The sequence below is a fragment of the Ictidomys tridecemlineatus genome, unplaced genomic scaffold, assembly GCF_052094955.1.
Source record: "Ictidomys tridecemlineatus isolate mIctTri1 unplaced genomic scaffold, mIctTri1.hap1 Scaffold_419, whole genome shotgun sequence".
NCBI lineage: Eukaryota > Metazoa > Chordata > Mammalia > Rodentia > Sciuridae > Ictidomys > Ictidomys tridecemlineatus.
The window spans coordinates 94,463-109,187 of NW_027522715.1; the positions used below are offsets into that span (position 1 = coordinate 94,463).

The 14,725-nt window shown below is 44.0% G+C and overlaps 1 protein-coding gene across 2 annotated transcripts in view; it reads left to right on the forward strand.

Annotated features, from left to right (window-relative positions):
• LOC144373502 (trafficking kinesin-binding protein 1-like) overlaps window positions 1-14,725 on the forward strand; it is a 51,887-nt gene that overhangs the window by 9,068 nt on the left and 28,094 nt on the right. For both annotated transcript variants that reach the window (XM_078036549.1, XM_078036550.1), the window contains exons 4-8: window positions 775-883; window positions 2,839-2,917; window positions 3,885-4,015; window positions 5,444-5,518; window positions 6,220-6,357. In XM_078036549.1, coding sequence (XP_077892675.1) covers window positions 775-883; window positions 2,839-2,917; window positions 3,885-4,015; window positions 5,444-5,518; window positions 6,220-6,357 — 532 coding nt within the window. The remainder of the gene's footprint in view (window positions 1-774; window positions 884-2,838; window positions 2,918-3,884; window positions 4,016-5,443; window positions 5,519-6,219; window positions 6,358-14,725) is intronic.

Sequence of the window (14,725 nt, forward strand, 5' to 3'; positions counted from 1 at the left end):
CAGCAGCACAGGTCAGCCTTCCCCAGAATAAGCATCTCTAAGTGCCTCAGATGGATTGATTTGTACTATTTTTGTGGGACATAGAAGGGCAGGTTTTAAATTTTCCTCTTACTGGGTCTTATTGCTTACTTATCAGGTCAGTTGATTTGCTCTGGCATGTTAAGATATTAAAAAAAAAAAAAAAAGGTAGTGGGCTTTGCTGTTAAAGGAACACAGGGTTCTGAAGCCAGATGTGCCATGGCAGGTCCTTGCGACAGAAGGTGTAGGGGCTGTTCTGAGAATCAGCAGAGCCCCGTGTGGAACTCTAGAACCTGATGGCCTGAATTCAATCTTAGCTCTGTGACTTAACCTGCATGCTCCTGGCCACGTTACTTAATTTTTGTGCTGTTTCCTCATTAGTAAAATGGAGCTACTAATAGCAGTTAAGTCATAGAGTTCTAGCATCGAGTTAATACATGCAAAATACTTAAAGCAGTTCTTAGAACATAGAAATGCATCCTAGATATCAAATAAACCTCCAGGCATCCCAGAATTGTGTTGGCTTTGTGTAGATTCCATCCCTCTGAATTCTGAGGTAATGTAGCAACTACAAATTGTGGACAGAGGGGTGTACACTGTACACTGGGGTGTTATTTTCCTGGGCATTAGGGAGCAGTCTAATTGCAAGCCTCACAAACTGTCTTTGAGGCAGCCCTTCTGGGTCTCCAGGTGGGGCTGGCTCGGTAGTGGCGGAGACATCACCTCCCCAGATGGTGAGTGCACTTTCTCTCCCAGGCTGAAGAGGAATGAGTCGTCCTCCTCAGTCCAGAATTACTTTCATTTGGATTCTCTTCAAAAGAAGCTGAAGGACCTAGAAGAGGAGAACGTGGTACTTAGATCCGAGGTAAAGTGCTCTCCCTCCCTGTCTTTGTCACCCACTGGAAGGGTGGTGGCCCTGTTTGTTGTATCTGGCGAGAATAGCCACAGTTACAGTGCTATCCTCAGAGGCCACCATCTCTGGCAGAACTATGGAGCCTGGGCTCGCTGGGCATACTCAGCAGACAGGCCTCACCCCTGCACTGGACACTGCCTTCCCAGTGGCTGAATCCTGCAGCATGTGGACTGAGAAGAGGTGCAAACCTCTCCTCCTTCACCATGGGGTCTTTCCACGGTGTTCTTCAGCTCTGGTCTCAATGTGTAGGGAACGACTGAGAGTGGGGGTGAAGCCGGTTTTCATGTGACTGTAGTCAGATTGGCTCCAAAGAAACAGTGCCTCCAGAGCCTGGAGACATGTTTCTTGAACAGTTAATTTAAAAAGGTTGAGCTGAGGCAACTTGGAAACTCTGCTTTAGAGAGTTCCCTTTATTGGCAAGGTACTACGCTGGCACTTTGCATATGTTATTATTATAATTTTTAATCTTCTACAACAAGGCTGCAAGTTGCTTACTTTGATTCTCATTTATAGTGAGAAAACCAGGCTCCAGGCTAAGTGTTTTGGTATCTCAGGGTCCCACAAGTCTGTAGTAAGTGACAAAGCCAAGATTTGGACATTTATGTGACTCTCAGCCCACACTTTTCCTCTTCACCTACTGCCTTCTCTAAAAACATGGATGCATAAAAATTTAGTACTGTTTGTCTTAATTAGCAGTGGGTTTGTGTTCTCTAGCCAGAGGAATGATGTCAGGTTCAGGCTGTGTGCCCACCTAAGCTGGCCCCAGACTCCCTTGAGCCCCTTCAGTGGGGCAGACTGTCTGTCACCTTGAAATTGCTGCGCATTGGAAAGAACCCAACAAGATGCTTTTCTGCAAAGCCTATTCTTGTAGACTTCACCTCTTCCAACTCTTCACTTCCTAATGAAAACAACCCTGAGTGGCCAAGGTTGCCCCATTGTGCTATGCTAGCCAGTGGCTTAGCCAATTACAGGAACAGTGTTTCCCATTCTGAGTCTAGCACTGCCTTTCCAGCCCTTGGGAGATGCCCCAGTTCTCAGTACCCAGCAATCCCACCCTCTGTCAGAATCTTACCTAAAGTCAGTGAGGGAATCTGATCCCATCTATAGATTCTCACTGTCCTGCCTTTGTTCTCAGAAATGTAGTATCTATCTCTCCACGGCCAGGATCAGAGGGCTCTGAGACACCTTTTCTCAAACTGCATCATTTTCATTGGGCCTTCAGATCTCTTGCTGGAGGAAGCTGACCAGGGTCCTGGGATGGCTCTTAGGTCTCTAAATTTTCTATATTGGACCATATTCTGAACACAGCAGGTTTATCTCCAGCTCAGAACCTCATAGTTCAGTGCCTGGCACAGAGTAGTGATAGAGCGTACGTTAGCTTCATATGATGTGTGCTTATCCTTATTTTTAGGATCTCCACACCTGGCTTTCTTTTTTTTTAAAATGGTACTGGAGATTGGACCCAGGGCCTTATTCATGTTAGGCAACCACTCTACTTCTGAGCTTCAACCGCAGTCCTGTGGGTATCCTTAGAATGCGTGCCATAGGCAGGGCAGGGTCTTAGGCACTGTGAGAGCCACAGCAGTGTCCATATCTATGAGCTGGACAGACAAATGAACAGGCAGACCCTCCTGTAGAATCTTACAGAGCTTGCTGTGTGTGGCCCTTGGGTGCTGGCTTTGTGTGGCGCCATCTAGTGGTGTCTGTTTTTCAATTTTCTGCTTTGAGAGTGTCCCCTTAACTAAGGAAATGTTTTGTACTTGAGGGCCTAACTAATGACAGGTGAAGAGATACTGACCAGCACTTCCCAGACTCGGGTTTGCCCCTGCTCCATGCCTCGCCCTCACACGCATGGCAAGTCACAGTGCAGGGTGAGTGCTGGGCCCTGACCTGAGCCTTTTCTACAGGCCTGCCAGCTAAAGACAGAAACCATCACCTACGAAGAGAAGGAGCAGCAGCTGGTCAACGACTGTGTGAAGGAGCTGAGTATGTCCCCTGCCCACTCACTCCCAACCCCCATCCCAGCTTCTACTTCCTTATATCTCCCATTGTCATGATCCAGTGGCTTTGTATCGTCCTTGATGAAGAGCAGGCTCCCTGCCAGCCTGAAATCAGTGAAAGGAGACCTGACCTTGTATGGCACCCCCTCCCCATTTGTGAATCGGGTTCCAGGCCATTAACCATATATTATCTCAGTTTCTTCTGAGAGGGATATTTAATTTTGGCTTTCTGCTGGAATATTAGAATTATTAAATGCCAAAGTTAGGCTCAGATACAGAAATCTGGCTTGAGAATGTGAAGAAAACTGCTTTTTAGTGATTTGATTTGTGAAAATTGAGGCCCGAGTTCTCAGTTTTGCAAATAAGTACCCCCCTACCATTTTCTCCATTGCAAGTTTGCAAGGCAAGATAAAAGGGCAAATAGAATCTTTTGCATTTCATCAAAATACTAAGCAAATGAACCACACCCCATGTTTAAGTCTTATAAAATGGGTTATGTCTGAATAGGAATGAAAACCAAAGGGAATTGTAGTGTGCATCAGCAACTGGGATTTCTAAAACAAGGTGCATATAGCAGGGCTTCATGTTGGTGACATGTATCCATTCATGTGTGGAATGTTGAGATTTGGCCAGATGCACCATGTTTGGAGTGTCTCCTTCTGGTGTCTCCAGTGCCTGCCTTATTGGCTCTGAGGAGACAGACTTGATCAGTGGGGTTAGGCCCAGGATGACAGCCCATGGGAAGATCATGTCCCTTCTCATGACTGACTGAGTCCCGAGAAGCCACTTTGCTTCACCATGGAAGAACACAGTCACTATGCATCCCTTCATCATGTACCCTCTGTACTCCTCCCCATAAAGATGGGTTTTCATGTGTGAACCACCAGGAAACCACTCTCTCTGGTCTGTGTGTGTAGTTTTCTCTCCTACTCTTTGTCATTTCTTTGTCAAAGGGGATGCCAACATGCAGATTGCCAGCATCTCAGAGGAGCTGGCCAAGAAGACTGAAGATGCTGCCCGCCAGCAAGAGGAGATCACGCACCTGCTGTCACAGATCGTCGACTTGCAGAAAAAGGCAAAAGCTGTAAGGCTTCTGTCACTCTGGCTAACACCACAGTGGTTGTGCCAAGATGGGAAGGGGCCATTACTCTAGAAGAGTGTGTGTTGCCCCTTTGGAGAAAAAGCTTAGTGGATTCAGTAATAAAATGTCTTGTGGCCCTGAGTTGGCAAAGGGTCTTTTCATAACCTCTTACCTCCTGAGTATAATCTACAGATTAATAGAATTCATCAAAAAAGGTGCTGCAGGAATTCATTAGAAGCTAATATACTGGCCACAGTAATTATGCTTGACAATAGCCTGTGGTTGTTCAGTCCTCAATGCAATCCCAGCACCCAAGTGTACATCAGCAGGAATTGGGTTACTAGAGTGGAGCAGCCTTCCATGAGTACATCCTCCTCTGAGTGTGACATTCCTAGATGTGGCCATGCTAATTAATTAGAGAAGTAACATTCCTCCAGAGGCCAGAGGCCAGGGTAATGAGAGTTTCTGTACTTACAAAATAAGAAATTTTTCTCTTCCTGCCCAATTCTACTTTCTTCTGCTTCTGCCACTCTATGTTTTACTTCCTCCTCTTTTCTAATGGGAGGTGGTATTATTATGTCTCAACACTTCTATTTGATGTGCTCAGGGCATGTATTTGAATTTGTCTAAGTTACCAGTTCCCCAGAATCCAAATTGAGACCTGATGATGCACAGTGCTCTTCATCCAGAGGTCTCCACTTTGAGGTAGATTCAGTACTTTGATGAGCTTTTGGGGTAAGGATTGGGGTTCACTCTGTGGTCATGAAGAGTTATATAGATGATGTTGGGTAGTCAAAGGGTGGACTATTGTAGATATTACTTGTTGTGTGTCCATTCCTCATTTATTGTAATTAAATGGATTTCAATTCTTATTTTTTGATGAGCTCAACTAAGATAATTTACAATGCAGTTATGACTGTCCTTGTGGTAGTTCTGGCCAATGAGAAATCCCATGGGAGGAAATTATTTCGAAAATAAAATAAAAAGTTGCTGTTGATGTGAAGTTCTGAACTTTAATTTAATCACCTGCCTTGTATTTGTTTGGACTCAGTGCACCAAGTATGTTGTGCAGTAGAAGTAGCCCCTTGAGGATTAAGTGAAATGGCAAAAAACAGTTTTATTTCCCATATGAAACCTTTGCTGTGAGAGGCTAAATAATTTTGGAAAAATGTAAAGAAAGAAGCAGAGAGAGAAAAAGAAGAAAGATGGAAGGAAGGAGAGAGACTAGCTTCTAGAAAGCAGCCTTTACATTGGAGGTATTGAGTGGAAATTGGACTGTAAGGCCTTCAAAATTATATAAGACAAAATTTTACTCCAGTTTGAGATAACACATTTCATTGTAGAAAGGGGATGGGGTCTTAATGGATCAGGTAATGAGGGGAAGAGTTGGGCTTATCTGGTGTCTACTTACGTGTCTTTGCTGTGTTTTAGTGTGCAGTGGAAAATGAGGAACTCGTCCAACACCTGGGAGCTGCCAAGGATGCCCAGCGGCAGCTCACGGCCGAGGTGGGTGTGTCTCCCTTACCTCTTGAGGGCTTTTGGTTCCAGTGAAGGTAGAGCATATTCCCTTGACAGGCTTTGGTCATGTCCATGGTAACAACTGTTTTTATTGTTGGTGTTGTTGTTTGTACTAGGGGTCGAACCCAGAAGTGCTTAACCACTGAGCCACATCCCCAGCCCTTTTTCCTTTTCATTTTGAGACTGGATCTCACTAAGTTGCTGAGGAACAACTGTTTTTATATTGAATTTAATATAGCTTTCACCTCGGTTCTGCGCCTGCTGCCCCTGTTGCTGGTTGTGAACACAGGGAGGCCATGTTCCACACCAGCCCAGGGCCTGACACCTGCTAAATCTTGGCTCTGTAAATGCTCATCAGTGTAAACCATGCAACATATGGCTTGAGAGGAGCCTGTTCAAGGATATGCCTTGAAGCAGGGTGTGCTGGTTTGCTTTTCTGTTCATTTAAGGTTGTTTTATCCACGTTGCTCATTGTTGGTATTTTAGGAGATTTTTGAGACTGTAGACTCACTCTAAGTAAAAGTTAAAGAAAAACCAATCTTGAGAGTTTTTGCCATTTGGCCAGCAGGGCAGCTGTTCCACACTGGAGGCCTGGTTAGATTGCATGTGTGTTTCTGGCTCTTGTGGGGGGCATGCGCCCGACTCCTCATGAGGTCCTGACCCTCTGCATCTTTCCTGGTCTTCTGTAGCTGCGTGAGCTGGAGGACAAGTACGCAGAGTGCATGGAGATGCTTCACGAAGCGCAGGAAGAGCTGAAGAACCTCAGGAACAAAACCATGCCCAACACCACGTCCCGGCGCTACCACTCGCTGGGCCTGTTTCCCATGGTGAGCTGGTGCTTTCTTCCCAGCACCCCTCTTCCCACCCACAAGGAGGCTTGTCGGGTAGGATGGCCATGGTGCCTGATATTGTGAGCACTGGAGTTGGGCGTTTATACTTAGCCTCTTATTTCACAGTCAAGGGCAAGTGAGGCCAGTAGATGTCTTCTTAACTGCATAAGACAGATTGTTGCTTTATTTTCCATCCCTCTAAATCTGTTGTCTTTCCTACTCCTGCCATTAAAACATAAATTTACTATGAACTTGATTTACTTAGATGTATTTTCTACATGACTTTTTTTCCTAACCTTATTAGAGTATGTGTTATTTCTTTTGGCTCCAAAAGTACATTCCAGAATTCTTAAAGTGCCATACAGTTCTGTTGGATCTCTGTATACTTATGACTCATTCTCTTGGTGACTTTGGGTGTCTGTGATCTCTAAACAACTTTTCTTTTCTTGTTTTGTTATTTTTTTTTCATACTATTTTCACACAACCTTATTTCTTTAGCCCCACTTAATTTGTTTCATGTTGGGGCTTTAGGGGGAATGTGTTAGAGAAGGGGATTTTTCAGGAGGTTAATCTCTCTGGACAGCATTAGGGTTAAGCTCCTTGTTTGGTCATTTCTACATTTCTACATATCTCAGTTCCATGCTTCTCTGGGGATCCAGAGAGGGCCTCCCTGTGCGTGGGCAGCTGAACTGGTCATGGGGACATTTGAATGAGTCCCTCTGCTTTGGGGGCAGTAAGTTGGGAGGCCTGGTTGATGTCCCCCAGGTGAAATGCATGTCTGGCCATGAAGACCACTTACCCATGGGTGTGGATGTAAGAGAGGAAACATCACAGATTGAGAGGAAACCACTTGCACACCCTCCTGCCATACCCAGGATCAAAGGAAAGCATCTTAAAAAATAGTTTACAAAATGCTCTGTGTTATAAGGGGATTTCCCACCTTTTGAAGTTAGCCCACGTAATTAATGCATCTTCCTTTTACACTCCCCCCAAACACTTGCAAATAAGTTACAGGCATTATGACTCTTTTCCTCCTTAACATTTAAATTTTTTTGTAGTTGTAGATGGATAGAATGCCTTTATTTTATTTATTTTTATGTGATGCTGAGGATGGAACCCAGTGCCTCATGCATGCCAGGCAGGCACTCTACCACGGAGCTACAGCCCCAGCCCTTGCCTTAACATTTAGCCTGTATTTTCCAAGCCCCATAAAGCCCAGCACAGTGATTATATCCAGGACTAAATTGTTTGTTGAATAGTATCTAGCATACACCATGCTAGGCTAATCTTGCTCTGAAGCCCCAAAGAACTTAAACCAGTGAGGGAAATCTGGACCTGTAGCTTAGATCAGCAACTTGGGGACCAGCAGCTCAGCAAAGCATAGCAGATGAGACAAATCCAGGAAAAGGAAGCAAGAGAGGATCCTGGGACATGAAAGGCAAGGAGGAATCCATCAAGGTTTCCATGGAAGCCATTAAAGAGGAGATTTCTGAACTACAGCCAAAGGTTTAAGGACCTCTTTTTAGAAGAGAAAGAACAGAAAAGAGATGTGTTGTTCTTCCACACCCCAAAATATATAAGCCCACATTCCTCCTCAGGGCCTCTATTACCTGTGACACGAAGGCCTTGAATAGCTGTAGCCATATCCAACCCCTGCCTCTCCTGGGTACCTGATCCTCAACAGTGGGGTCTCCTGCCACCCTCAGGCCCCAGAAAAAGCAACTGTATTGTATTCTCAGCTGTTCTGGTGTTCTGCAGAAACTGGAACCGACCAGACAAAGCAGGTAAAGTTGCAGGGCTTAGGAACCAGGTAAGTAGGCCCCATAGCCCATCAGCTGTGGTCTAGCCCCTGGTCCCTGTCAGTGGCTGTGCTGTCAAGGATGGAATCCCGACCCACCATAATTGTCCCAGGGATGAAGACGGAGGGCTCAGCCAGATATCAACAGCCAGCCAAGCCTCTGGGACTTTACAGACATATAGAGTGCCACTTCTGAACTCTCAGTGATAAGTGGTTGGTCATATTTTGCATTTTTATCAATTCATCATGAGTCAATATTTTTATAAAATACCATAACACCAATTTATGAGAAAAAATAAAATGCAAAGCAAACTATAATATAATATCAAATTTTAATTGGATTTAACAGACATTAAATTGCATTTTAAAATATAGGAACAAACATAGGGAAAACTGAAAGCATTATGAAGACAGTCCCCATTATTCATTGAAACTGTGCCTAGGGCATTTAGTATGGAGACTCATTGTTAAATTCAACATTCATAGATCTGCAGCTATAACTAACCAAATAGTAAAAAGATAGGTAAGTGGTGATTTTCTGTACTAAAGACTGAGACCCGCTTTTGAATGAATACTGTTTTATCAGTATTAAGGTTTATAATATAATAAATGAGTATGATTCTTTTAATTTATTTTTCAGCTAGCTCAGGTTGATAACTGCCCCATTTACAAGGGATAATGTATAAGCTTCTCAGCTCTTTTTTACTAACACTCCAGATTGAAGCTGATATATCTAATTTTTTGACAAAAAATTTCCAGTGGGGTTTGTTTTCCAGTCTATAATTCAGGCTGAAGGCTACACAATGCAAATATTTATGCCTCCAAGTTAGATAATAATGTTAAGCTTTAAATTTTGAAAGGCTTGATAACAATTAAATTCATGGTAAATGAAACAAATTAGAAAAATAAATATACACTTGCAATTGCTCAGATTTTTAGGCATTTTTGGCTAAAGATTGCCAAACAAACCTTAAAGCATCACTTGTTGTAATGTGATCATTAGTTAGTGGCTCATGCCACCTGCAACTCAACCCAAGTGTTTCATGACACTTGAGCGGACCCACATGCTTGGTCATGTGTTTGGACTTCATGACAATGTTAATTGTTCAAAATGCATCTATTTACTCTCGATTTCCATTCTTATCTCATTGTGGACAGTTTGCAGACTGACGTGAGCCTTCAGACCATTCTTAAGGTAGTGCTGGTGTGGGAACTTCTATGGTATAAAACACCTTTTTGTTAAATATAATGAATTTCTGGTGAAGTGATGAAGCTTTTAAACATAATTTGTTATTATTTTTGCTTCTAGAAAAATCCCCCTCGTGGCACAGAGCATTGGGGAGAAGTTGATGCCTTGGGATGGGCCCTTCTTCTCTTACTTAACCTCAAAACAAACATCATCAGTGAACATTTCCGCTTGATGATACTGCCACCCCTCATACAAAGAAACATAAATGCATGGTTTTCATCAAACAGAGGTTCAGGATCTATAGGAGATGTCCAGGCCACATCTTGTCCTTCTTGATCCTGACTTGATGAACTAGAACCTGTGGGTGCATTGTACTGTTAACTGTGGAATTGTTTAAGTAGGGGATGGAAGATTGAAAAAGCAAAAGGGAAAATTGAAAAAGCAATAGTACTGAAAACCACGGGAATCAGAGCCCTCAATTCTGTAGGACTGGGGGAGAAAAGGAAATATGTGGCATTGTTTAGACAAAAAAAAAATCAATCTAATTATTATGTTACTGTCTCTTAGCTCTGAATTCACCATTATATACCGTGCTGAGGCTTCTGTGTAAGGTCCTACAGATAGGGAGACCCCTGAGGCCAGAAGGAGAAGCAGGAGACCTGTTTCTTCCTGCCTGTGAGCTGTCTCCCTCAGCAGCACTTCTCCACCCTGGCAACAACATGGCTCTCCCTCATCCTAGACCTGCCTCACCACAACACTCCTTCCTCCTGCTCAGGGAGGGAAGTGGAGACGCACCCTCCCCTCAGAGCTCTGGGTTCACCTGCTCAGGACCCCCTCCTCTGGCCTTCTCAGTTTATTTTATTCTAACCTGTTTCCTTTGCTCCCCAAGTCTTACAGAAGTGGGGGCTCTGATTCCTGTGGTTATCACCACTATGTTTTCCCAATGTTCCCTTTGGCTTTTTCAATCTTCCATCCCCTTCTTAAGCAATTCCCCATATTCTCTGTTGAAAAAGAGCCAGTCCTTCCTACTGGTTGATAATTGTGACTCATTCCTCCAGCACCTAGTTCAACTTTGTCCTCCGTTGGTCGGAATTCTTTGTGAGAGTAATGAAAATTTTCATTTTAGCAAGATCCAAACCATATGTGGCCAGGCCTATTAGATGGGCTTCTCAGGGTCGAAAATGCAGTGAAGGAATGAAACCGTGATGATAAACCATGGCCCTGAGGCCTGTTTAGAAACAAAGACCCTAGCACATTGCTATGATTATGCATATAAACTCTAGAGTAGAGGCAGTCATATCAATTGGGGGGCTATCGCAATAATCCAGGAGATGGATAGTTGGTGGCTCTGTTCCAGGTGGTGGTGGAGAAAGAGTTGAAGAGAGGGCAAATTCTAAATGCATTTTGAAGCCAATCTGACAAAGAGGTTTGCTGAGGATTAGATGGAAGGTGAGAGGAGTCAAAGATCGTCCCAGGGCTTTTGACCTAAGCAGCTGGAAGGATGGAGTAGCCATCAGTTGAGTTGGTGAAGGTATTAGGTGGATAAAGTTTCAAGAGAAATCCATGAGTTGAAGTATGCACAGTTGACTTTGAATGTCACTAGGTGTCCAAGTGCAAATGATTCCAAATCTTTGCTCTTTGACTTGATTTATCACTTAGCACTAGAATGAGGAAGCCTGATGTCAGTCCCTTTCAACCCTCATTTCAGCATCTCTGGTGCGCAGTACAGTGCCTGGACCACAATCATCTCAGAAAATAGCATTTGAGTGAATGGATGAAAAAAAATTGTATACTCTAGAGGTTCCAATTGAGGCCAAAGTTTGTCTTATTCACGCTCCAACTCCACACTTGTTTTCTAGTCAGGAAGAGAATAACCATTTGGTTCTGTAAACTGCAGCTTCTAGTGTTCACTGGAAACCCATATTACTAGCTCATCACTTGTAAGTTGAAGTCCTTCTTCCCTGAAGTAGAGAGAAACCTCTCAGAGAGAGACACAGGAGTTTTCTGTCCTTCTTTTATAAGTGTGGCCCAGCCTGGATTCTGCTGGAGACTTATTCAAAGTCAGAAGACAGGGCTTTGACAACATCTCAGCTCTAGGAGGCGCCAGGGGACTGAGGTGGAGCAGGAGATGACCCTTTCTGGCTTCTTTCTTTGTTTGTGGTTATGCTGTTGGTGTTGTGCCCCCATCTCCTAGGAAACCTGAAGAACATTCTAGAACAAGTTCCCTGGGAGCTTTCCTCTCTGCTTAAGTTCAAATCCAACTAATTTCAGGCTGTCTGTTGGACACTTGTCAGGGGACCACAGCCAGGTGCCTCCTTTGCCTGGTGTCCAGCACAGAATAGGAGGAGCCCTTCTGGACACTCTGTACTTTCACTTTAATTCAGCCAGCTTGGCCTTTTGCACCAGTGTGACTCTATAATGAGCTGCCTATCCAGCACCTGACCTCTGGTGTCACCTTCTTCATGGAGGTTTCCTTAACTAAAGATTGCCAAACAAACCTTAAAGCATCACTTGTTGTAATGTGATCATTAGTCAGTGGCTCATGCCACCTGCAACTCAACCCAAGTGTTCCATGACACTTGAGTGAACCCACATGCTTGGTCATGTGCTTGGACTTCATGAAAATGTTAAATGTCCAAAATGCATCTAACCATTTATTCTCAATTTCCATTCTTATCTCATTGTGGACAGTTTGCAGACTGACGTAAGCCCTCAGACCATTCTTCAGGTAGTGCTGGTGTGGGGACTTCTATGGTATAAAGCACCTTTTTGTTAAATATAATGAATTTCTGGTGAAGTGATGAAGCTTTTAAACATAATTTGTTATTTTTGCTTCTACAAATATCCCCCTCATGTCACAGAGCAGTGGGGAGAAGTTGATGCCTTGGGATGGGACCTTCTTCTCTTATTTAACCTCAAAACAAACATCATCAGTGAACATTTCCGCTTGATGATACAGCCACCCCTCATGCAAAGAAACATAAATGCATGGTTTTCTTCAAACAGAAGTGCAGGATCTATAGGAGATGTCCAGGCCACATCTTGTCCTTCTTGACCCTGACTTGATGAACTGGAACCTGTGGGTGCATTGTAGTGTTAACTGTGGAATTGTTTAAGTAGGGGATGGAAGATTGAAAAAGCAAAAGGGAAAATTGAAAAAGCAATAGTACTGAAAACCACGGGAATCAGAGCCCTCAATTCTGTAGGACTGGGGGAGCAAAGGAAATATGTGGCATTCTTTAGACAAAAAAAAATCAATCTAATTATTATGTTACTGTCTCTTAGCTCTGAATTCACCATTATATACCCTGCTGAGGCTTCTGTGTCAGGTGCTGCAGATAGGGAGAATTCTGAGGGTAGTAGGAAAAGCAGGAGACCTGTTTCTTCCTGCCTGTGAGCTGTCTCCCTCAGCAGCGCTTCTCCACCCTGGCAACAACATGGCTCTCCCTCATCCTAGACCTGCCTCACCACAACACTCCTTCCTCCTGCTCAGGGAGGGAAGTGGAGAAGCACCCTCCCCTCAGAGCTCTGGGTTCACCTGCTCAGGACCCCCTCCTCTGGCCTTCTCAGTTTATTTTATTCTAACCTGTTTCCTTTGCTCCCCAAGTCTTACAGAAGTGGAGGCTCTGATTCCTGTGGTTATCAGCACTATGTTTTCCCAACGTTCCCTTTTGCTTTTTCAATCTTCCATCCCCTGCTTAAGCAATTCCCCATGTTCTCTCTGTTGACAAAAGAAGCCAGTCCTTCCTACTGGTTGATAATTGTGACTCATTCCTCCAGCACCTAGTTCAACTTTGTCCTCCTTTTTTCGGAATTCTTTGTGAGAGTAATGAAAATTTTCATTTTAGCAAGATCCAAACCATATGTGGCCAGGCCTATTAGATGGGCTTTCCAGGGTCGAAAATGCAGTGAAGGAATGAAACCGTGATGATAAACCATGGCCCTGAGGCCTGTTTAGAAACAAGGACCCTAGCACATTTCTATGATTATGCATATAAACTCTAGAGTAGAGGCAGTCATATCAATTGGGGGGCTATCACAATAATCCAGGAGACGGATAGTTGGTGGCTCTGTTCCAGGTGGTGGTGGAGAAAGAGGTGAAGAGAGGGTTAATTCTAAATGCATTTTGAAGCCAATCTGACAAAGAGGTTTGCTGAGGATTAGATGGAAGGTGAGAGGAGTCAATGATCATCCCAGGGCTTTGACCAAAACAGCTGGAAGGATGGAGTTGCCATCAATTGAGTTGGGGAGGGTATTAGGTGGCTAAAGTTTCAGGAGAAATCCATGAGTTGAAGTATGCACAGTTGACTTTGAAATGTCACTAGGTGTCCAAGTGCAAAGGATTCCAAATCTTTGCTCTTTGACTTCATCACTTCCCACTAGAATGATGAAGCCTGATGTCAGTCCCTTTCAGCTCTCTTTCAGCATCTCTGGTGCGCAGCACAGTGCCATCTCAGAAAATAGCATTTGAGTGAATGGATGAAAAAAAAATTGTATACTGCAGAGGTTTCAATGTAGGCCAAAGTTTGTCTTATTCAAGTTGCAACTCCACACTTGTTTTTTAGTCAGGAAGAGAATAACCATTTGGTTCTGTAAACTGCAGCTTCTAGTGTTCACTGGAAACCCATCTTAGTAGCTCATCAGTTGTAAGTTGAAGTCCTTCTTCCCCGAAGTAGAGAGAAACCTCTCAGAGAGAGACACAGGAGTTTTCTGTCCTTCTTTTGTAAGTGTGGCCCAGCCTGGATTCTGCTGCAGACTTATTCAGTCAGAAGACAGGGCTTTGATAACATCTCAGCTCTAGGAGGGGCCAAGGGACTGAGGTGGATCAGGAGATGCCTCCTCCTTGCTTCTTTCTTTGTGGGTGGATATGCTGTTTGTGTTGTGCCCCCTTCTCCTAGGAAACCTGAAGAACATTCTAGAACAAGTTCTCTGGGAGCTTCCCTCTCTGCTCCAGTTCAAATCCAAGTAATTACAGACTGTCTGTTGGACACTTGTCAGGGAACCACAGCCAGGTGCCTCCTTTGCCTGGTGTTCAGCACAGAATAGGAGGAGCCCTTCTGGACACTCTGTACTTTCACCTTAATTCAGCCAGCTTGGCCTTTTGCACCAGTGTGACTCTATAATGAGCTGCCTATCCAGCACCTGACCTCTGGTGTCACCTTCTTCATGGAGGCTTCTTTAACTCCCCATTTGAGTTTATGAGTCCCTGTTGTGCAGAGAGAGACAGAGAAAGTGAAGGTGAAGATGGAGAAGGCTGATTTGATATTAGCCAACTTGATCTTGTTGTTATGTTCAGAATACAAGACTACATACACTCGGTGGAGCTTAGCATTTTTACTTATTTGGTATTGTTTTTCCTTTCACTTTTCCTTCACCAA